We start from the raw sequence: 24,975 nt of genomic DNA, 5'->3' as shown, positions 1-24,975 counted from the left end.
TGCTGATATAAGCAATGGACTAGCTGACTTTAGGCATATAGGATATGCTTGAGGAATAGTTTTGTTATAGTAGCTATAGGGGAGAAAGAAAAGCTATGCAGAGAGGGAGTAGTGGTGTTTTGTGAAGACTGGTTTGCAGGTACAGTTTTAGTATTGCAGTTAGTTTCAGGAAAGGTCAGTAGATTAGTATAAATATGAAGCAGTGCTTTCAGGCTCAGTTATGTTTAATTAAGAGGTTATGTCTCACCATAAGTCCACGAGTGGTGATTCATTTGTCTGCAACCTGTGGGTTATGGATCCGATATCGGATCCGAACCGGCATGGTTTTCCAGCTATGGATCCAAGCTCTCAGCTCCTCCCCTCACCCATAATGCCCTGCTCTACCCTCATGACCTCAGATCGAGTTTGCCAAAGCAACAACACCTGAAAAGGGTAACAGAATATGCAGGAAACTGAAAGGCCAGGGGATAGGGGGGGGTTGCAGACAAATGAATACACCTACTCAGATGGACGTATGGTGAGTACATAACTTCTAAATCTGAAGTAGGATATTCATTTGTCTGCAACCTGTGGGACAGAGTCCCCAGCTACCTGAATCTTGGGCCATCATGGAAGGATATTCCGCATGAGCCAAAGGATGCTCTACCCTAGATGCAAGATCCAACTTATAGTGGAAATAAAGTATGAGATGAAGCCCAGTGGCTGCTGCACAAATATCATCTAGAGGAATCCTAGCCTTGAAGGCTGCGAGGTAGATACTGACCGGGTTGAATGGGCATAACACCTCGGGCCTTGCTTGATAAGCCAATAAGATGCACTGTGAAATCCAGGGACAGAGAAACTTTAGAAATTGGCTTGCCCAAATTAATTTTGCAAAGGAAATAAACAACTGGTCGGATTGCCTATGACCAGCTGTCCTGTTTAGATAAAATCTAAGTTGCCTGTGAACATCTAGAGTGAAGCTTATATTCACCTTTGTTTTCATATTTAGGAAGAAACAGGGAGGTTAATGGATTGATTGATGTTTGCTTCAGAAGCATTTAGGAAGAAAGGAGGTTGGTCCTGAGGTACACGGTCCGGATGAAATACCAAGTAAGGAGGTTTAGCTGATAAGCTTGAAGTCAGAAACTCTCTTGGTGATGTAATGGCTACCAAAAGGCTGTCTTGTAAGACAAGAATTTGAGATCCACTAGCCGCTGGCGAAGGGTCAAGGCCTGAGAACCAAAGAAAGGTCCCAAGGAGGAACCGCTTGTTTTCAGGGGCCTGAGAAGAAAGTACCTTTAAGAAAAATTTTACACAATTTGGCTGACATAAGAGGATTAGAGTCATGACCAATGTGATAATGAAAATTGCCAGTTGTACTTTGACTGTGGAACTGCTGGCACCATCATAAAAGAGTGGTTAGAAAGTCAAGCACTAAGGGAGAGGAACCGTGAAGGATTCAGGCCTTGTCCGCCCAAAAGAAAACTTTCCACTTGCAGAAACTTTCTAGTGGATGGTTTATGAGCTGCCACCAGAATAGCCTTAACAGGTGACGAAATACCGAGTCCTGATCAAGAGTGGAACTGGAGCAGCCAAGCGGTCAGCTTCAGGTTGTCCAGGTTCGAGGAGGATGCAGGATGGATGGGATATCAGATCCGAATGGGATCTAGAATCCAAGGAGGATTCACGAGTGAGACCTTAGGAAGGGGAACCAGATCTGTCGAGGCCAAAAGAGCAATGAGAATCATTCTGCAACCCACCGAGAGGCTTTCTGAAGAACTTGAATCAGAGGCAAGGGTGGATAAGATCAGAAGACCGGTGGCCAAGCATGCACCAGAGCTGCTCTTGGGAACCTCCGGAGGAGGTATCAGAGCGAAAAACTTGCACTTGGTGTTTGAGGGAGAGCAAAAGATCGCATGAAGGAGTTCCCCACGTGCGATATGCGTTCTACTTGACAATTGAGAGACCACTTAGGGGTCAGAATGGTGCGACTGAGCTTGTCCGCTAGGATGTTCGACCGACCCGGAATTGCGTTGTAAAGGGTTGGTGGAGATTGCCCATTCCCAAACTCTCATGGCTTACAAAGAGGGTAAGACCTGTTCCCCTTGCTTGTTGATGTACCAGACAACAGACATGTTGTCCGATTGAATCGCAATTGTTCCCAAGGGAAGAAAGTCCTGAAGTGCTAGCATAAGAGCACTGCTCTCATCTCTAGAACATTGATATGCAGTAAGGTCTCTGAATCGTCCACGTGCCTTGGACGGTCCGCCAAATGCCCCCACCAGGCGAGGCCCGTGGTCACCGTGGCGAGAGGAGAAGCACAAAATGGGCCCTGTGGAGATCCGGGGAGTGGAGCCACCACAAGATGCAAGCCTTGCTGATCGAAGGATGATGCATGGGGAGAGCAAGGTATGACCACTGTACTAAGAGTCCACTGTAGAATGATATTGAGCCTGGCAAGAGGAAGAAGTGCTTGCAGATGCCATGGACCCTAGAGCCCTCAGGACCAACTCTGCAAACTTATGGAGAATGGCCCACTGGAGCTGCAGATTTGAACTCTGTCCGCAGTGAGGAAGGCTTAAACTCCTTGTGTCTAGCCTGGCCCCTATAAAATCTAAGAGCTGTGGTTGATTTTTTATTTATAGCCCAGAAAGGAGCAAGATGGAGAAAGGAGTCCCAATGAAATTAGATGCCTTGTTGGGTAACCGTCTGCAGTGGGAAAGACCTGCACCCCTGAGCCTCAGGTGGGCGCTACCATGCTAAGACTTTGGTGAACACCTGCTGTGGTGAGACCAAAGGGAAGGAGAACTGGTAGTGACTGGCTCCCAGGAAGCGAGAAACCTCCTGGAGCGCCTGTCCATCGGGATGTGGTAGTACCCCTTTGAGGTCTATAGCACATCCATGATTTCTCCAGAAGGGGAAATAGATTGCAGAGTGACCATTGAATTTTCTTTGGGCTGCCATTTCAATAAGTACTAGGATTGCTTAGTTCCCCGGCCTTTTGGCACTAAAAGAATTAGAAGCCGCCGATCTGGTTAGGGGCAGGGCTGGATGGCTCTTTTCTTTAGCAGATGGCCAATTTCGCAAAGGCCTCCTGACCGGGTGGGATCCTGGGAGGACTCCAACTTGGAAGGTGAAGGAAAGGGATCGATATCCTCTGGATATGATTTGGGAACCCAGCGGTCTGATGTTATGGACTCCCATGCGTAGCCCCAGACACCCCGACTGCCTCCAGAGTGAGCAGTCCAACCAGGGTGCTGCCGGGAGAGAAGGTTCCTGCCAAGTTCTGGGAGCCCCTCTGCCTCTAGGGCGCCTCCCTGTCCTCCTCTGCCACGGAAGGAGGTTGTCCGGAGCACTGGGACTGCTGCGACTCGGAACCACATCTCCTGACCCTTTTGGTTCCTAGAATAGGTCTGGGGGCAGAGAAGCGGAGCCAAAGACGCCTACGTCTTTCGCTCTGGGTCAAGCATCGCAACGTTGCCAAAAGAGCAGAACCATCAAAGGTTCGCAAAGCGTTGAAGGCCAAAAATCACGGAGCCAGGCCTGGCTAATGACAGACCTGCCCTTAGCTCAGGGCCTTCCGTAGCATGGGAGAGTACCGCACGAGGTAAACTGACCTAAGAGTGGCCATCGGGTGGAGTGCAGAACCTGTCCTCCTCCGACATGGACTCGGATGCAGCTATTCTTTAATAGATCTCGCTGCATCCTAAGACAGTGTGAACCTAGTCAGCCCCTTGAAGGTCGCTGAACTAAACATCCGCTTCCCAAGCGGTCCATCATCCGAGACCCTGCTTGAGGGAGGACTTAGACTCTCCTGAGAAGTTCCCTCTTGGTGGTGAGACAAGATGATCAATTTCAACAATTGGCTTAAGTATTGGTGTCATTCAAAGGGGATCCAATGCCTGTCAGCTTGGGATGATATGCACGACAAGCCACGATGCCGTGCTAGGGAAGGCTTGCACCTGTCACCCCTGGGCTTTCAGATATTGGCAAAGGCTCTTGCTACCCCCATAGTGCCTTTTTTAGGCAAGGCTCAAAAGACAAACCCACCTCCATAGGTATCACAAGGGATAAGAAACTAAGAGTAATGCTACTCAACGCCAGAAGTCTAAACCTCAAGATGCACACACTCGAAACTCTCCTTAGCATGGAGAACATCAATATCTGTGCAGTAACAGAAACCTGGTTCAGGACTCACGAGAGCACCCCAGCACTACCAGGTTATACGTCATACCATGCTTTTCGGCCCCAAAACTTGGACCGAATCCACAAAAGGAGGGGAGTATCGATATTCATCAAAGATACCCACACCTCCAGGTTGGTGGCAAAGCACGTAAGCATCAGAGACTATCCGTGCAACTAACAGTGGGTAAAACTGCCTTCCAGTTTATAGCCTGCTACAGACCACCCTCCCAAACCCAGGAACCCCACTCGGCCTTCCTGAGAACACTGGAAAATATGAAGGTCTCTCCAAACACCATTATATTGGGCGACTTCAACTACCCAAACATAGATTGGGAGCATTACTCTAGCTCCAACACCCTTGCCCAAAGGTTCCTAGAATTCATAAACTCAAATGCTATGGAACAACCTACAGACACTGGATCCTACCCAGTTCGGCTTTGTTAAGGGCAGATCCTGCCTATTAAACCTGGTTGACTTCTTTGAAACAGTCACCAAGGCCATTGACGAAGGGAAGGTGGTCCACACAGCCTATCTGGACCTCGCAAAAGCCTTCGATACAATACCCCACTCGGGCATTATAGATAAGCTCACCAGCTTAAATATAAACCCCTATGTCACTAGATGGGTTGCAAACTGGCTCAAGGACAGAACCCACATGGTTAGAATAGCTGGAGCCATGTCAGACTCCAAACCAGTTACAAGTGGCGCCCCACAAGGCTCAGTCCTGGGACCTCTCTTGTTTGGTATATATTTCGAGGTACAGGCCAACACGGAAGGACTGTGGCTGACCAAGTTCGCAGATGACTGCAAACTGGGCGCCATAATCGACTCTTCAGCCGACACAAGTATCCTCCAAAAGGGCCTCATAGAAACAGACAACTGGTGCCAGAGCCATGGCCTCAAGCTAAACGCCAAAAAGTGTATAGTCATCCCCTTTGGCAAAAACAAAGTGCCCACAAATTAACACATAGGTGGTAATCCATTAAGTACAGAAGAAGTAATTAGGGACCTGGGGACCCAAGTTGATAGCAATCTCTCATTTGACAACCACGTGGCCAAAGTGGTTAGAAAAACATTTTATAAAGCCCACTAATCATGAAGGGATTCACATCTAGATTAGGGGAGGTCATCGTGCCTCTTTGCTCATCCCTCATCTGGCCCATAATCGAGTACAATGCCCCTTTTGGGATGTACCTTACCAAACATCTGCAGCAACTGGAAAGACCCCCAAAAGTACCTCACCAAGAGGATCAAAGGGCTCAAACAGATGCCATATGCTGCCCAGTTAAAGAAACTCCAGCTCTACTCAGTGGCATACCGTCTGCTCAGAGGTGACCTGTGCCTGATGTATAAGGCCATGTCCAACCCGGAATTAAGGGACATGCTGCACCTCAAAAAATCCAAACCCCATCGAGCTACACGCTCGAGAGACTTGAACCTCAGCACTGAAATAAATAGGACATGCTGGAGGGACAGATTCATAACCCAGAGGCTCCCTTCACTATGGAATAAAATCCAAGTCCAGGTTAGGCAGAGTCCCTCACTGATTCTCTTCAAGAGGAGTCTTGTTGAGTGGATGGGAGTTCATAGGTTTACCCCGGGTGTATCACTTCTGTGTCACTGTTAGACAGAGGTACAGTATACTAACCTCGAAAAAGGGCATTACAAAATTAATTTAAAATGGGTGGCTAAAGCCAAACATACTCTGGCTAGGCTTATAAATGCCCTAGGGCAGATAGCCTAGTATGAACCTATGAACCTATGTTGCCAAAATGATTTGAAGAGAGTGGCTATTTCAAAAGGTCTTTTGTTTGGATTTGGACAGGGGTTGCTCTTTGAACCTGGGTTTAGCAGAGTTGTAATGGAGTTCCAAAATTTCTTTGGGCTTTGTTTATAGTTATTTTGAAGAATATGGTAGTGCTCTTTTTTGTCTTTAATGACTAGGCACTTTACTTGATTATGGAGTTGCCTAAACTGTAAGAGATCAGAAGGATTTTTATTTTTTGCCATAGTTTTCATGATTTGTCCCCTAGCAGTCACGAGTTGCTTGGTGGATCTAATAAGCCAGATGACATGGTTAGTTTTTACTCTTTTGTCAGTGTGGGGCTAGTTTTAGTGTCTTGAGAAAAACTGAGTTGAAGAACTCAATAGCTTCATCAAGGGGAAGAAGTTTTAGTATATTCCAAATGATGTTTTTCAAAGTTTCATTAAGGATTGTTGGGTTAAAATTGGTTAGATTTCTTGTTTGTTTATATTGGTGTTGATTTAGTGTTGGAGTGGTTTTATGTAGTATATAGGCAGGCAGGTGGTCATGGATACTGTAAGGCAGTGTACCTGCAGACGAGATTTTATTTGGGTTGAAGACCAGAATCCAATCAATGATGGAACCACGGTCTGTTTTTTTTGGGTCTAGTTGTATTGGTAATTACCACAGTACAGTTAAACAGGCTGATATTGGATGAGGGTTGGTTGTAGGACAGATCTAACCAATTAATGTTTACATCACCCAGGATAATTGTTTCATTTTTTTTTATATTGTTTGATGTCCAGGCAAGAATTTATTCTAACAGAGGAATGTTATTACCTGGGGGTATGTATAGAGGTATGATGCAGAGATTCTTACATTTATTCATTTTTAGGAATATTATAATTTTAGCTGCAGAAAATTGTGGAATGAAGTTAGTATAGGGGACTACAGTAAAGGTATTTGAAAAGAGTAGTGTGACACCTCCTCTTTTTTATGGGGTCTATGTGATCTTAAACAAGCATAGCCTAGGGGAGGAATTCAAAGTCTTTTACGTAGGGTTTTAACCAGGTTTCGGTAGCAGCTATTATATCTGCTTTGTTGTAAGATATCCAGGCATGGAATTCTGGGATTTTGTTTCTAACACTTTGGAGGTCGAGAGCTGTAATATTTAATGAGTTATAGGAAGAGCTAGGGGGGTTTAAAGGGGAAGAGGTGGGACCTGGGTTGGGATGGATATCTCCACAATGGGGTAAGTTCGAATATTTGTGTGGATAAATAATGGATAGTTGCTTTCTTTTCAATCTGTGATGGCAGTTCAAAGGTGAGTGGTTGTGATAGTTGTTATGCAGAGGAAGGATTTTTACTTTGGTGTGTAGAAGTATGTTTATAACATACAGGCTTGCGGGATATCTCAGAGTAGCTAGTAAAAGATTGGGTTTGTGCAGCTGTTATAGATGTAGGTTTGTGATGTAGGTATGTTGTTGGAATTCTGTTAAGTTTAGCAGGAGACAGAAAGATAGAGAGAAGAGTACTGTATTTGTAATGAGAGACACTGTAGATGAATGAAGGAGATTGTACATGAAGAAGGTAAGTAGGTGAAGATATCATAGATGAAGGAAGGAAGCTGTATGTAAAGGTATGGATAGGTATTAGTATTAAGAGGTATAATGTGCTTGTAAGATAGTGATGGGGCTGCTGACAGAGTGCAGTGAAAGAACTGAGTAATAAGACAGTTGAGGATAGTCCCTAAGGGTGGAGTGTTATAGATGAAAGAAGGAAGCTGTACATAAAGGTTTGGATACGCAAGGATGAATCTGCAGCATCATAACTACACCTGATGGAATGATGAGCTATATGGGAAGAAGTCCCTAACAGAGAAAGAGCAGAAGTATTACCATCAGAGTCTGGAAGATCAGTAGTAACCTGACAGGCCTGGGATAGAACAGCCAACTAGTACCTGGACATATGGGTCTGATAATTAACAGCCCTAAAAGCCAAGGTAGCAGAAGTATAAACTTTCCTGCCTAGCTTTTCCATGGTTCTGCTATTTTTATCAGAGGGCATTAACTTAGGAGAAGGAAGAACTGAAATAGTTTGTCAGAAGCTACAGACACCATCAAGGGGTCAGCAGAAGCACACTTATACAAGTATTTACAGTCCTCAAGCACCCTATAGAATCTACCAGGCTTCTTGGGGGCATGAGGCTGAGAGTCTGGAGCTTTATAAGCATTAGAAAATGCATCCAACAAGGCAGCCAAAACAGGAGGAACAGCAGAAAGTCTTGGTGAATCCATCTGCAGCAACTCATAATACCTTTTTTGTATCTCAGAAAACTGAGCACAACCCCATTTAAAGAATTCCATCATCTTAGAGATACTGTCCCCAAAAGAAATCTCTTCAAAGGGATTATCAGGCCCAGTAGATTCCTATTCTTCTGATCCATAATCCAAGGGAAAGGGAATATGAGAGGAGTAAGCAAGGGATTCCTCATCGATTCTACCTCCTCAGAGGAATCCTGTTCTCTGGGTCTTTTACGGGGGTGGGGGTTGGGTTGGAAGAGAAACTCCCTGAGGAGGTTTTAAAGTCATCAAAGCACTAAACAAGCCCTAAGTAAAGGAATACCAATCATTCTGTGGATCACTGGGGCAGAAGAAATAGATTTAGTCTTCTGCTTTTTCTTCAAAGGGATGTCCCCCTAAAAGAATAGAAGGCTTCAAACCAGGATGGCATTCAATATAGTAATAGGGACGTCTTCTCTGACTAAGATTTGAGGAATCCCATAGGCTCCTCAGAGATAATCAGCTGCGGTTCCTCCTGAACATCCAGAGAGTACATCTGCAATGCCTCCACAGATGTGCTTAAAGTCGTATCCTCCCTGGCCTCCAACCCGGTCATGGCAGAGGAGTCCAACAATAAAGCTAGGTGAACCTCCAGACATTCACTCACCCTAGGAGAGACGTCCAGTGGAGGCTGAACAGCAGAAGATTTCTGCCTAGATTTCTTGGTCGTCTTCTTCTCAGACAGCTGTCCCTCAGAGCTCCCTCCATCATATCCTTAGCAAAAAGGTTAAGACACTGGTTTCAAAATAAAGTGCCAAAGAAGAAAGTCTGCTATGAAGGGTCTTGGGAACAAAGGCCTGACAAATATAGCAGGACGTATGGTCATGAGAAGCGCCAAAGCAAAACAGACACTGCTTGTGGCGTAATTTATTATTTAATTTATTTATTTGACATTTGATAACTGGGATAGCCAGACCGGGTCACAAGACCTGTTTTCAGAATAGGCCCGAGGAGAAAAGCTCCACAATTTTCAAAAATTACAAGACTTACAAGCAATTGCTAGTTTAACTGTGATAACATTTTACACAAAGACTTGTAAGCAAAATTAGTAGATATAAGTATACAGTGAATACATTACATGTTTATCTTGATAAACTTTACACAAAATTATAAGTTTGACAAGACTTTTACAAATTTGACATGACTTTTAACATGATATGGTGCCACTTTATGGGGAATCTGTCTGCTACACTGGCATTTACCCTTATTGGGTAACATGAAACCCCACAAGCAGCAATGCAATAAAAGGAAGACAAGTAAAACAAAATCTCAATGGGGCACTTATCTGCAATGGCTTGGCAAGCCAACAACAGAATGGCCATTCATGTCCAATGATCAAGAGATGGCATTTGGAGTGGTGGCAAAGAAGTTCTGAGGGTTGTCTGTCTCGACATCACCTTTATGCCCTACTCTACACGAGGAGCGTGTGTGTGACATACAGCATACCTTAAAGCAACCTAAAGGCTTTGGTGTACTGGACGGACTTCAGGCCACCCGTGGCAGGAGATCCCTATTTTAATGAACACTGCAAAAACTGAATGAAGGACATCATCTTCAAATGATAATCAGTATTGAAAAAAAGTACAATTCTGAATACAGTTTTAAGTCAGGAGAAACAGGAATAAATAAATAGACATAATTCATAATTCATGAACCTAATGTGATAAAATTCTGTAAGAAATCTTATAGCGTACTATATAAATCATGATGACACTAAAATATAAACCTCAGTAATACAAATATTTTTATACATTACCTTTTCTGTCCAGTCTGGGATTCCATCTGATTGATCCAGGTTTTATAGATGTCAACTGGATCTGTTTTAATACAAAGTAACTTATCCTGCAAGACTTCTTTTACCACTGGCTCTAGGATTTCACGCAGTGCATTTTGTCCACGGGCATTGCGATAAAAGCTCAGCACTAGTCTTACAACAGTTGGATTTCCTTTGATGATCTCATCAAGTCGGTCAACTTTTAATCTGAAACAATTGCAAGAAATCATACTTAGTAAAAAAAAATATATAAAATAAAATAAATAAATAAATAAATAAAGTATGTCCATCACAGATTACCCCATGTCTTACTCTCAAGTCTAAAAACTTCTCATTGAAAACAGAAGTAAATAACCAGATTTTTTGCATGAAAAAATGAAAGAAAGTTATATACCTCACCATCACAACACATACTCTACTCACCCACAATTTATAGGTGAAATTAAGCATGATGACATGAAAGTATTTCCTAATATAGCAGTTTAGGATCTCTCATACTAATATAACCTACTTACTTCATAATTAACAAGAACAGGGAGATCTCGACACACACAATGATTTAAATATAAACTATAAACTCTTCTAATGCCATATAAAAGAAGAAAAGTGGCAAACATGCCCCATACAAAAGAAGTCTACTGAATAGAGAACCCCAGCCATAAGTTGTAGCTCTTTTCCATGCAAGGAAAAATTAGGATACAAAAGTTAAATACAGGACATTTACAAAGGCAGAACAATATCTAAAGGAAGAAAAATACATTTAAGTTGAATTCCAGACAATCCTACATCTTCATTGGTATCTTAGCTTTGTGTTCTTGGTGACTTAAGCAAGTAGCAGTCTCCTGTGTTACAGTAAATATGAGAAGACAGAGTTCAACCCCCCCCCTCCAGATTACTCGATTCCTGTTCCAGTAACAGCACTCCGTGAGGTGTAGTTCTTCAGGTGAAAACATTGAAATTAAGTTGCATCTGTCTGGGCTGGTGGTAACTAATGTAGATGAAAAACAGTTTTTAAGTTGTTTACCGGATAAAGGAATAGGACCTTCTCAGCCCTTTTTCAAGTGTGTGTGTGCGTGCGTGTATGTATGTATGTGTATATATATATATATGTATGTATGTATGTATATATATATATATATATATATATATATATATATATACATACATACATGTGTGAATAAAATTTAGCTTTAGCACCATCTCTTAAGTACCTTTTCTATTAAATCTACTACATAATTAATATTTCTTCATACCTAAAATTACATAATCTATATAATTTAAGGCTGGTATTTTCAGTGCCACTGAATCTCATCTCCAGCTGTCTCTATCCAATTTCTTTAGCATGGACACAGATAAAATGACTGACAGAGAACGGCCCAGTCAACCAATTCAACATGATTTCCTTTCCAAATCATTCATTAACAAATGTCTAATGTGAGGAAGTAATCCCTTTCAACTTTATCTTCTTCCTACAAAATACTTTTCCAAAAACATATCCATAAATACTTATGCCCGATATCAAAATGTATTTATTTATTTACATTTGTTGACCGGGAAATTCTGACTGGACGCAGGTCCATTTTCAGCAGAGGCCCGGGGAGAAAAGCTCCACAAAGTAATGTTAATACAATCATAGTTCCTGATGAAGAACATAGTATATAGTACATACAGTAGCTTTCAAAAACATCACAGTTCTAATCTGCTTTAGTCAGCTTTCCTTTGAATACTGCCCACAGCCTCTATTACCTCATATTGTTATCCTTTATACATCTGAATACCTTATTTTCTAATACCCTGTATATCTCCTTTCAACCTTAGCTGCATCACTTTCAATAACCTAAAGTCACACATATGTGTTTGTCAGGGTGGTCTTTAAACAACACAGACAATGTGGGATGAGCTTTTAGACTTTGTGAAATCTTTTTTCAGTTAAAAATGGGCCATAACATACAAATTCCCTGCTTGTAGGTGGGAACATTTAGAGCTATAAATGTTCTTTTTCCTAGTTATACACATTTACAGGTGTAATTAAGAAGGTTAAATACTCAAGGTTGAATGACCTGTAGTGCTACAAGAAATATTTAGCTGCAGGTTTGAGTGAGTGTACATTTGTGAGAACAGGAATAAAGTCAGTTGGAGTACATAGATGTTTACGTGGAGTTTTGTCAGGTTATTTCCCTGCAAGTGTGCTGTGCTTGGGTGGTATTTTCCAATTTACTATTGGGATTAGGGCAAATATATTATAGGGTGCAATGGTGGAAGATAGGGCTGTATTGTCATTTCTTCCTTACTGTGAGATCATAGAGTTTGCTTTGTTTAGGGGGATTTATTTCTTATTTGAATTAGTGTGTCCCTGGAATTGGTATATTTACGTCTGGGGGTTATGGGGGAGCAGGGGTGCTTGACCCCCTGCAAAAACAAATTTGTGTGTGCATTTTTATTTGTAGGGGGTTTTATAATGAGACTTGCCAGTTATTTGTGGTGTCACCTCTGAGAGTTTGTTCTTTTTCCTTTGATGTTTAGAAATTTACTTTCTATTTTCAATCTTTGCTGATAAAAATTGTATTTACATACATACATTTTAAGAGACAGCATGCATTACATTGATCATGTTAAAGTAACCTTAGCTTTATGTTAAAATATGGCATGTGCTTCTTACATTAAAACAATATCTAACGTTTCATATTCAAAGACTATTTTAAAAATAAGGATGCTGTTTTCTAAGTATTATGACCAGCTTTCAAACTGCCCATACATGTCAGGTTTATTTTCAGAGGTCCTCCAAATCTAGATCAATAAGCCTATTCTGCATGAATGTCTGATCTTACATGAGACAGTTCTTGCTGCTCTATAGTTTTATTTGCAGACGCAGGCTGAGGAGTCTCTCTGAAACTCTTATCATAGTTGTCACAGTCTTGATTTCTTGTGACACTTATAATTGCACTTTTTCATTTTTTGATACAGTTGCACTGTTCAAATATCTGTAATTATTACCATACCTTCCTGTTTGGATTTCCATATTCCCCATTATAACAACACATGAACTTAATTTGGCTGCTTGACCAATATCACCTTCACGGCTGCAAAATGTTCTTTTCTTTTTTTGTTGCATTTTACTGTTATCTCTGGTCTGTAAATCTGGTAGTCTTCTGCAGTTTATAACACAATAGTATTATCTCACTGTTCCAGGACTTCCTTTACAGTGTATTGCTTTTCAGGTGTCAGTAAAACAGAAGAGGCTAATCTGCTGATCTACATTCTGTCTGTTAACAATTGAGCTTGTGACAGACCCTTGCAAAGTAATATTTCTCCATTTCACATCTGCAAAATGACAGCCCTCAGTTTCTGCTACAGTTATCAACCATGTGATTCTTCACTGTTTGGATAATTCTTGCCACTTGTCTAGTACACTACAGACTGTATGGAATGAACATACTATGTCTGAATTCCCAAACATGAGCAAATCTTTTGAAGTCCAAACTTTTATACTGCAGATCACTGTCAAATGCATCAGCTATTCCCTGTTTCAAGAACAATAAATGTACTAATCATTCCTGCTGTCTCTCAGTTTGACTCTTTCAAAGACTGGAATAATAGTCTACACGAGAGGTGGCTGTAAAATGGAATAAATCAGTGCCATTCTTCTTCACAGATGAATTGGTGCTGGGCACACTAGCAACACCTGCCCTTGATTATATGGTACACATTGTATATGGTATGATTCTGTACCAATTGTTCTATGAGTTGGCATCTTTGGCCAGTACATTTTCTTTTTTGCCCTTGCTTTGTATTCAATTATTTGCAGGTGACATTTATGTAGTTTCTCAAAAATGTATCTTCTCAGCTGGCTGGGTACTATTATTAGTCTGGCAACTTTGGGCATTAAGCCATACTCACAAATTATTTTATGAAAGAAAAACACTACCATTTCTAATGCTGAACCCTCATAGAACTGCTTTGGATATATTTTAAACATCAGAGAAAGATATTTCTGAGTATCATTATACCAGAAAAGTAAAACCTGTACTGTACTTTTGTGTTCCAATATTTCTTCGGCTTTTACTGTTTTTGAAGTTTTTTTTTTTTTTACTGTAACTGAATTATTTTATTTAACCAGGTGTTGGGGCCTGCTTGGAAACTGAATAGTTAACTTTGTGAATAACAGTTATTTGCTACCATTTTCAAAGTGTCTAACCACCTTTGGATTATTGCAAAGCTGTTTTCTGGTTGGTTCAATCATTTTTTTTAATTTGTTATTTATAGCACATGCTGGTCTATCTGGTTTATCTTTGTGTCTCCTGCAACTGGACTAATGCTGAAATTGCACCTCAGAGCACTGTTTTGGATACAATTTAAACCAAAAATGACAAATTTCTGACTATCTTAACAGCAGGAAAGTAAAAACTATATTGCACCTGATTTTGTTCCAATATTTCTGTTGTTAGAACTATTTGTGAAGCATTTTACTATAACTAACTGACTGAAAAAAATATTCCACTTATCCATCTGTTCTTATATTTAAAGCCACTCGACTGTTGCCTGCTATGTTAGTTTGACAGTAAGATTTCCTTCCTCTCATCTTTTGCTGCTGCTGTCAGTAAGTACAAATGTATCATTTGTGAAGTCATGTACTTTTACTCTCCCAATGTATTTCACAAACCCAGAATAGTGAGTGCCCACCCAGCCAGCACATGCTGATCTCTGCTGAGTGGCTCTAGCTGCCTGCCCTTATTATAAATGGTCTTTAGAAACTACTCCCAGTAACATGTCATCTGCTTATACCAGTGAGCAATAGAAGATCAAACTGGGAAGTTCCTCCCATTAAACTGCTAAAGCTTGAGCTACCCTTTCATATTTTCCTGTCTGCTATTGCATATTGCAAAATCTAGAAGTACCAATGTCTTGTTTTTCTATCTTGTGTTTAAAATCTACAACATTTGGAAAAAGACTACCATTCACTGGAGAACCTTATGTATATTTCTGCATTCTACCATAACTGCATACACCATCTTCTGTATTTACTTTACTCATCCGCACACCTAAGCACCTGACAAGATGAAAGGTCAGCCTGCTGGTTTCACCTCTGTTGCCAGCCTTTTACATTTAGCACTCCTAAACCAGTCTACAAATTTTCTTATGCTCACAAATAATGAATGTATGGTACTTTTCCGTTAAACCCCTACCACTTCTCGCTGGTCTGCTTTTGCCATATTTCATCGACGCAAGGCGTTGACAGTTTGGTTTCGCTTATTTCCTGGAGCAGTGACAAAGATGAAATAAACAGAAGTACAGAAAGAGGGTAGTAATATTAAAACCCATCACTTCTCGGAGATCTGCTATTCCCATATTTCCTCGGCGCAAAACTGTAACGGAGAGCTACCGGCTTTAGATGCATTACTTATGAAGCTGTAATAACAGATAATACTAAAGTGAAATTATTGGAAATTGCAACAGTGGACAGATTATTACCGTGTTTACATGCATTTTCACTTTACAGTTATCTGTTATTACAACTTCGTAAGTAACGAAGAAATATTATGTAAGCACTTCATTGGTTAGTCTGCCATTTTCATTGACAGCACAGGGAGAACCATGATGGGCCTTCAAACACACCTGTGAGAAGTACACAAAAACACATTCAGCCAGATATGCTCCTCTTTGCGCACCTGATGGTGTGCTCTGAAAAGAAAGCTGCCACTCTGAAGATTGGTAGATACTGTCTGACCAGTAAAAGCACTAAATGTGCTAAGACATTTGTATATAATGACAGCAAGTAAATGTGCCACATGCTATTCATAAAAAGAAAGAACCCAGATCTAGTAAATGGGAAAAGAAAGCAAAACACAAAGGAATAATTGCAGAAAGGATAATAATTTCCAGTGAGAACTAAATCCAAGAAGCGAAGTTTACAGGAATAGAAATGTAAGAGTTTCTACAGAATACATCACTTGCTTTGTGATTACATGACTGAGCAAGTGATTTCCACAATTTCACTTTATAAAGATGCCTTGCGGCGACAAAATATGGCAAAAGCAGGCCAGCGAGAAGTGGTAGGGGTTTAACAGAAAAGCGAAGTTTACCGGAATACAAAGGTAAGTCTTTCTATAGAATACATTACTTGTTTTGTGATAACATGACTGAGCAACTGATTTCCAAACTTTCATGCTATATAAAGATGCCTCGAGACGACGAAATATGGCAAAAGCAGACCAGCGAGAAGTGGTAGTGGTTTAACGGAAAAGTACTGAATTTGTTCTCAACACTAATAATTCTATTTATGAGAGGTGCAAATACCTAATAAATCTAAAATTTGCCCTGCGAGCTTCATATATCTTTACCACAATTCCTCTCGAATCACTCTAAAATGTCTTAAGATAAGACTGTAAGGACTCTGTCTCTTGACAGATATGACTACAGTCAATCATCCACACAGGATTGAATGACTTGGAAACCCAGATGGACGTGCAGAGACATGGCAGAACTTTCCATGCATATTACAAATAACGGTAAGCTACTAGTTTGAATGGAATTCTTTCTTTATCCAAATGATGCCTAGATTAATATGTACATATACACATATTAACATAATTTCAATAGCTGGTATCAGTATGGGATGAGATGCTTGACAGTCCAGCTTGGTTTGCTAAGAGGGGCCTGCTCCTCTCATTCCAAGGTTTCAACATACTAGTTAAGGTCTCTGTTGCATTCTTAGTGTCTTATTTAGGCAGAGTCCAGTTGATGGGCATTCCAACTTAACATATTAGTTCCAAAATTAGATTACATTAAGGAGACCCTCCTCAATGCCAGAACTCTAAACAATACATTGTCTTATCTTCAGGCACTTCTGCATTTGGAAAGTATTCCTGTTTGCTTATTTACTGAGGCTTGGCTTGGATGTAAAGAGGGAAACCCCTCTTTACCTGGGTTTTGAAATTTTCATTTCTTTAAACCTGTTGGCAACTGAGGTATAGACCTATGCTACTCAAAGTGTTGTCCATAGAACTTTGCCGGTGCCTGCGCTGTTCTTTTTTTCTTGCCCTTCATTTTTAATCAAAGAAATGCATTTCATTACTTAAAGAGATAAAATAAAATATAAAAGAGTACCATGGGCCTCCTTAGCCAGGGTTTCAGCACTAGGCAGGGGAGGTAATTGCTTAAATGCATTGGCCTTTGGGAGGTCAATGCATTTCAGTTTGCGGATTGATGGATTTCAGATGTCGTTCCTTAGATCAATGTACAACATTTCCAATAGTTATGGGTTATACTGGCAAGGGTAACCCGATATCTGGCCAAGGAACCAAAGCCAAAAAAACTTCTTTATGTTTCTTACATCAGACATATGACCTTAGCCCATGGGTGTAAGGATACTGAAGTAGATTTATGAGCACAGAATCCTTAGGCTATCTTATCACCAGTCTGAACACTGGAGCTTTACTATCATTGGTCTGAATACCATGTTGTTGCGCCACTACCACTGCCAAGGCTTGGTCAAATGCCCCACTACAGAGCCTCCTTTCTCTTCATGTTATTTTTAAGATTTGTTCATGACAGCTGAGAGGGAAGTACAACTGTAGAAGTCAGATTGCTTACAAAGACCTCAGCATTGTTTTGTTTAGGGACAGAACATGATTATCATAACTGTAAAATTTGCCAATAATTTGTATCCAAGACCCTCAGAACTAGGTTAGCTTCCCTTAATACCTATTTAGCAGAGCCAACACCCCAAAAGCCTCACACTTTCCAAAACACTGGAACCATCGAGCATCTCGCTCGCACCCAAAAAAAGTTAACTGAAAGCTGAGTCTTTGGACACCTATTTTACTTGGACAAACCTGCTGAAATAAAGTAAGAATCTGCCATATGTCCAAGCTCCACCGAGGTGCCCTCTTCAGCGAATTTGCTTGACGCCAGTATGGCATCATATCTGATGACGCTGTTAACTCCTACATCTACCAAGCAGGCAGAGAATGAGTGAGTGAGAAAGAGAAGGGAGAACCACGGATGATTTCAGGGGGTCCTGAGGGCACATCTCAGATCCTAGTTAGGAAAGAGGTACCAGACTCCCTTATTGAGGTCTAACAAGGTTCCACTCAATTGAGCTTTGTTAGAGTGGACATCCCGTCAAAGAGGAAGCAAGAAACTAAACATGTCTCTCCTCAGCAGAGGTCCCCCATGAGAAGGAATGGCTAGATTTTTCTCAGGCTAATATAATCCCATCACAGAAGAAGCAAGAAATTTAACATGCCACTCCTCAGCAGAGGTCCGATGAGAAGGAATGGCTAGATTTATGTTACTATAAAGCCATCTTATCTTTAAAGCCTCCTTTCTTCATGTCTTCTTCTGCCCCTCCACCTTTGAAAATGCAGCAGGATTCCACTTCAGAGGAGGAATCTGACTCCAATACAGACTCACTGGTCTATTCCTTCCAAATGGCACCCGCTTCATTCATTTTTTTCTTAAAAATTTTTCATGTCGTGTGGACGCCATCACGTAGGCGCGATGACGTCAGCACCGTCAGGCTACCAGCCAGTTATCAAAACTCCCCAGGGGCTGGCGGGGTCCACTGAAAGTTTTGTTGATACAGTCCTGCAGTTTATTGTCATTCCTGTTCTCAAGTTTTTGTGCTAACATTTCAGAGGTATGGTGAGTGAGAAGTGAGAACTGAAGTTGTATTCCTTAATTCACATGGTTATTAAGTTTCAGTCTCAGTTTCAGGCAGCTGCTGATGTGGGATAGTGATAGTGGTGTGTGAATGCAGTATGCAGTACTTAGAGAAGTCTTAGGTTCAAAACTGCAAGTGAAAATGCATGATGGTAGCACATTATTTCTAGCAACTTTTACAAAATTATACAAGTTGTCATGTGTGGTGTGTTGTATAGACTTTGTGGAAGCTTTTATGAAAAGATGAGTTGAATGGGCAGTTTTGTCATTATTGGTTTTTGTTTTGTTTCATTGCCTACAGTACAGATTACTGGTAAATGTTCAAAACAAAAAAAAAAAAAATAAACTCTAACATGTGTGTTGTATTATACAAAGAATATAATTTAATAAAGTCAGAAGGTGTATAAAAGAAAAGAACACATATATCTTATCTTAGTGTGTGCAGGGGCCAATGATTTGAAAACAATCCACCTGGCCAGATGCATTTTTTTGGATGTGGTGTGTTTTGGATGTGGAATGTGAATTTCAAAATGTGAATTAATGTCAAAGTTTATTTTCATTGTGAGACAGTATTGTTTTGTTTTTACCATTTTGTCTTTTAGTGTTCTTCTGTGTTGTGCTGTAAAATGTAAAAAAAAAAAAAAAATAAATGTAGAAGTAAGTAAAGCAGCATGCATTTAGTGTTTTATGGTAAATGGGGGCAAAATAGCCAGGTAACAGGACACTGAATGGCTGCAGGGGACTCTGGTCTGGGTGCATGTTTTGGTTGTCTGTTCTTCAATTTGGCCTTGTCCAGATTTTTGATGTTTCCAGGTTGAGAGGTATGTTCCAAATTCTTTCTCCTGAGCAATTGGCCTGTGATGATGATGACACATTATCACCAGACTCCCTATTGGTGGAGATTTCCTTCGGGGAGACCATTTCCAGAATTATGCAGTACTGAGTGGGACATTATTACCAAAGAATATATATAAAATAATAGGTAAAACTCTGTATTAAATACATTTAAATCTTGTGGATCAAAACAGATGAATCTTGTTTTGTTTCCCAGCAGTAACCATACCATTCGTTAAGTCTGCTGAATCTGATTGCACTTTAACAAATTCCTGCTCTATTCTCCTCTTCAGAGCTAATGACACTTCACTTGCACAGTCAGGTATACTATGATTAACCATGTGTGTTGTTTAGTTGACACAAAAGTAATCTAAAGTAAATGGTTTGAAGCCTTGGAAGGTCACATCCTCAAAACAGCAAAACCCCTAAAGTCACAAAATAAACTTTTTTTTCTAGAGAAAAACTCCTCTGTGCACCCCCCCCCCCCATGTGAAAGCAAGCCCTCACACTTCCAATCTCTAAATATACCTATTCCAGGTTGTAGAAACTAAAACAATAAGTAACAAGGTCACACAGAAAAAAAAAAACAATCAGTAAAAAACTAAAAGAAAAACCCAGCCAAGCTAGATTTTCTACTGTGTGATTCCTTAAAACCTCCTGTATTAGGTGTAACATGGGAAATATGCAAATGACCCCTTGAGGACATCAGGCGTTTCAGCTATATGGCAGTTCTGAATGCCCACAAGTTTTTTCCTTTTTAAGTCTGTTATGGAGGCTACCTTGGCCTAGCCTTGACCTAGCCAAAGCCTTTGACACTATTCCCCACTCGGGCATAATAGACAAACTCTCCCAGCTAGGCATCAACCTATATGTTACCAGTTGGGTAGTTAACTGGCTCACTGATAGAACCCACTCAATCAAAGTAGGTGAAGCCACATCTAGTAGTAGACCCGTAATGAGTGGTATACTGCAAGGATCGGTCTTGGGGCCTCTACTGTTTGGGATATACTTTTCTGAGGTGCAAGCCAAAACCAGTGGTCTGTGGCTGACCAAGTATGCAGATCACTGCAAGCTGGATGCCATCTTAAATTCCCCTAGTGATGTGAACATCCTCCAAGAGGGTCTTACCCAAACTAATGACTGGTGCCAAAGCATGGCCTCAAACTGAATGCTAAGAAATGCATCATTATCCCCTTTGGGGAAAATGTCATCCCCACTAATTATCACATTAATAACAACGTACTAAGCATGCAATCAGTCAGGAGGGGGACTTGGGCACCCTGGTTGATAGCAAGCTGACTTTTGACCAGCACATTACCTCCATTGTACGGAAGACTTTCTACATGGCCCACCTAATAAATAGGGGTATTTTATCCAGGAACAAGGAGGTCATAACATCCCTGTACTCCTTGTACTCCTCCCTTACCAGACCCATTATCGAGTACAATGACCTCTTCGGCATGTAACTTGCCAAGCACATGCAGCAGCTGGGGAGACCACAAAGGCTCCTGACCAGGAAAATCCAGGGTCTCAAACACCTATCCTAACACAGAAGGCTAAAAGCCCTGTCCCTCTACTCAGTCTCATACAGACTGCTCAGAGGTGACCTGTATCTGGCATACAAGGCCATTTTAGACCCAGCCTTGATGGAGCTGCTGCATATCCGTAAAACAAACTCCACTCTCGCAACCCACATGTAAGGCCTTACCCTGGTCTGTGACATTAACAGAACTTGTTGGCAGGACAGATTTGTGTCCCAAAGGCTCCCCCGTATGTGGAATAGACTCCCACTCCATGTCAAGCAGAGTACCTTTCTAGCCCTCTTTAAGAGGAACATGGACTGGCTGGGAAATGGAAAATATACCCCTGGGACCCAACCTGTGTCAGTGCTGGACAGGGGAAACAGGTGCTGACTTTGAGGGAACATGTGTGAAATTCTTGGCTAGGCTTATAAGGTCCTCCAGGCCAATAGCCTAGTATCATCCTATGAACCTATGGACAACTGCAGGCCAATAAAGCCAAACCCCACTAACTGTGGACATGCCTGTTTCAGTCTTCTTATGGCCTCATCAGCATAGCATAAGTGGACTAGTTGACTAACATTTGGAAACACAGGGTTGTCATACCTAGCAGATTTATTTTAGTTTTTACTGATTGTTTTTTCTGTGTGACCTTGTCACTCATTGTTTTAGTTTGTTAGTTGGGATATTTTCAGATATTCTAATGGTTATGGACATTAGCTGTGTCATTAGCCAGTCATCTAGATATGGAAACACCCAGAATCCTTGCGGTCTGATATGAGCTGCAACTGCTGCCATGCATTTGGTGAACACCCTGGGGGCAGTAGTGAGACCAAAGGGCAGTGCTCTGAAGTGATAATGACTGGCTCCCAGCTGGAAGCGCAGATATCTCCTGGACCGTTTGTCCATTTTGATATGGTAATATGCATCCTGAAGATCTACAGAGCACATCCAATCATCTTTTACCAAAAAGGGAAGAATTGACTGAACAGAGACCATCCGAAATTTGATCTGTTGAACAGATCTGTTCAACCTGCTGAGATCCAAGATTGGCCTGCAGTCCCCTGTTTTCTTTGGCACTAAAAAGAATCTGGAGTAAATTCCAGATCCTATTTGGTCTGGTGGGACTGTTTGGACGACTCTCTTGTTGAGCAGTCTTTGAATTTCTAGGGCAGCTGCCTCCCTTTGACTAGGTGGGATGTCCGGGATTCTGGCTGTAGCCTTTGGTTGGACAGGAAAGGGGACATTGGGACAAAAAAAGGGGACACTGTAACCTCTAGTCATAATCCTTTGCACTCAAAGGTCATTCGTTATTTTTTGCCAGGCATGTTATAGTGCAGGGATAATTGCCCCCCAATTGCCTCCAGATGATAGCAATTGGGATTCCTTTCAGTAACACTGATAGGAATTCCCAGGGAAAGTCTCTGGAACCATTATTTTGTGGGCCACCTCTGTCTCTTCCTCAGCGTCTTTTGTTATTACTTCCCCCTCTGCCTCGGGAGAAGTCATTGCAACGCGAGTCCTGGAAAGGCCCTTTGGACTTGTTAAACCTTAGCCTCCCACTCTGTTGGTTCCTAGAGTAAGGCCGCTGTGGAGTGGAAAAGCATATGCCTATGGCAGAAAGAGTCTTTCTTTCTCACATCTGGCTAGAGTCTCTAATTTTGTGACCAAATAGGGATGTTCTGTCAAATGGAGCGTTGACGAAAGAAGACTTAAATGGCTCTGCAAACTCACATAAGCGCATCCAGGCGTGTCTCCTGATGGCTACGCCTGAACCCGCAGCTCTCACCGTTTCTTCAGCTGCATGTGAGATTAGCCTCATGGACAAGTTGGATATTGACTCTAGGTTGCAAGCTAAGAAGTCGCTTTGTCTTGAACTCCTTCAGCTACTGCTCCTCAACTAAAACTACAGTAAGCAGAAGAAAAAAAAAAAAATATATATATATATATATATATATATATATATATATATGTGTATATGTAAAAATATAAGGAGGATAAAACTTACATTGGTGAGGAGCGTTTTGAGAAGACACAGCTGAAGTTAGGGTCAAAAGAACTGTCTTCCATGTACAATGCTGTAGGGAAGCTGAAGCTGCAGGCTGTGTCAATTTTTCAAGAACAAAATTTAGATCCCAGGAAGGTGGAATAGGCTTCCTGGGAGGTCTGATATGAAGGACGCCTTTAAGAAATTGCTTAACCTCAAGCCTAGAGGCCAGAGGAGAAGTTAATGGTAGACAAGCAGAGATAGCTGAAAGGGGAGCTTTAGCAGAAGATGCCAACCCACCATGGAGCAATTCACACAATAAAACAGAACCAGAGGCATCTCCACAGAAAGTGGATCCTGGTTACGAGCAAGGCACCAGACAGAAAATCTCTTCTATTTCAATGTATAGGATTTCCTGGCAGTGGGTTTCCCGACCTCCTGTAGAACTCTAAGCACATCCTCAGAAAAAAGGTCCCTAAAAGGGCTCAAAACCCTATCACCCACAATGTCAGTTGAAGAGTGGACAAGTGAGGATGGATGGATGAGAGACCACTTGTCTTGTGCAAGTCCACCGTGTGATCTAATCTGTGATGAATGCCCTTAGGTACATGCAAAAGAGGAGGGAACCAATGCTGTTTGGCCCAAAAGGGACTCAACAACAAGATTTTGGGGGAGTCTTGCTCTATTCGAAGTGGGATCCTCGGAATGAGAAAAAGGGGAGGGAAGGCATAGAGAAACATCCCCCTTCCAAGAAAGATAGTCCACTTTCTGGGCCAGAGGACTTGGGTCGCTGGCACAAAAAGGAAGAAGCTGTCTATTCAAAGAAGAGGCAGAAAGATCTACCCAAGTAGTACCCCACTGATGGATAATGTACAGAAACATCTCTGTGAAGCATCCGTTCGTGATCCTGCGTTACTGACCTGCTCAGAGAGTCTGCCACCATGTTCAGCTCTGAATGAATATATACAGCCTTAAGAGCCACTTGATACTGGATAGCTAGATCACAAACTTAAAGAGCCACCCTGCAAAGAAGGTAGGACAGTGTACCCTCCAACCCTTGCTTGTTGATGTACCACATTACAGTGGTATTCTCTGTAAAGATTTTGAGAGATCCTGGAAGAAAAAGAAAATGAAGGGCCTGAAGGATAAAAAGGAACACTCTCATCTCCTTGATATTGACATGGTCTGACCTCTGATGGGGGGGGGGGGTCAGAGACTGTTGACCCTGAGGGGGACTAGAAGAGGCTCCCTACCCTGTGTCCGAGTCATCTGAAAAAAGTTCCTGAGTGGGGACTGGGGGCTAAAAAGGAAGTCCTGGGTTGAGAGCCAACTGATGAATCCACCACTGAAGCTTGAGCTTAAAGTATGGAAGAAGAAGGACTAGAAAATCTAGAGGATAACAATCTTGAAGCCACACTGACTTTAGGAACCACTGCGGTTTTCTCATATGGAGCCTAGCAAGAGGAAGCATAAAAATGGTGGAGGTCATGAATCCTAGAGCTCTGAGAAACCCCCTGGCCGTAACTGAAATCTGAGGAAGAAGTGACTGAAAAAAGGCAATCAGAGAAAGAGCCCTGGGAGGAGGCATAGAGATAGTCTGGAGCCTGCAAACAAAAAACACATGTTCCTGAGAAGGAACCCGGACTGATTTATGGATGTTTATTGTAAATACCAGGCTGTGCAACAGAAATAGTACAGAGAAGGAGTTGAAGCAAGGTATTGGGAGAGGAAGCTTGAATGTGTAGGTCATCCAGTTAAGGAAAGATATGAAATCCTCTCAGCCTGCAAAAAGTAATCACAGGAGAGAGCCATTTGGTGAAGCCCCTTAGGGCAGTAGAAAGGCCAAAGGGCAAAACAAAGAACTGAAGATGCAAGGAAGAAACAGAGAAACGCAAAAATATCCTGAAAAGGTGATGAACAGGGATGTGAAGATAAACATCCTTGAG

At 41.6% G+C, this 24,975-nt stretch overlaps 1 protein-coding gene across 1 annotated transcript in view; it reads right to left on the bottom strand.

The window, feature by feature from the left end:
* Positions 1–24,975, bottom strand: part of IQGAP3 (IQ motif containing GTPase activating protein 3) — a 2,364,408-nt gene that overhangs the window by 707,863 nt on the left and 1,631,570 nt on the right. The window contains exon 26 of the mRNA XM_044079778.1: positions 10,010–10,234. Coding sequence (XP_043935713.1) covers positions 10,010–10,234 — 225 coding nt within the window. The remainder of the gene's footprint in view (positions 1–10,009; positions 10,235–24,975) is intronic.

Source organism: Protopterus annectens, chromosome 8.part0 (assembly GCF_019279795.1).
Source record: "Protopterus annectens isolate FY-2018-M chromosome 8.part0, PAN1.0, whole genome shotgun sequence".
Taxonomy (NCBI): Eukaryota; Metazoa; Chordata; order Ceratodontiformes; family Protopteridae; genus Protopterus; species Protopterus annectens.
The sequence above is the reverse complement of the archived record's forward strand: the minus strand, read 5'-3'. Positions and strand labels throughout refer to the sequence as shown.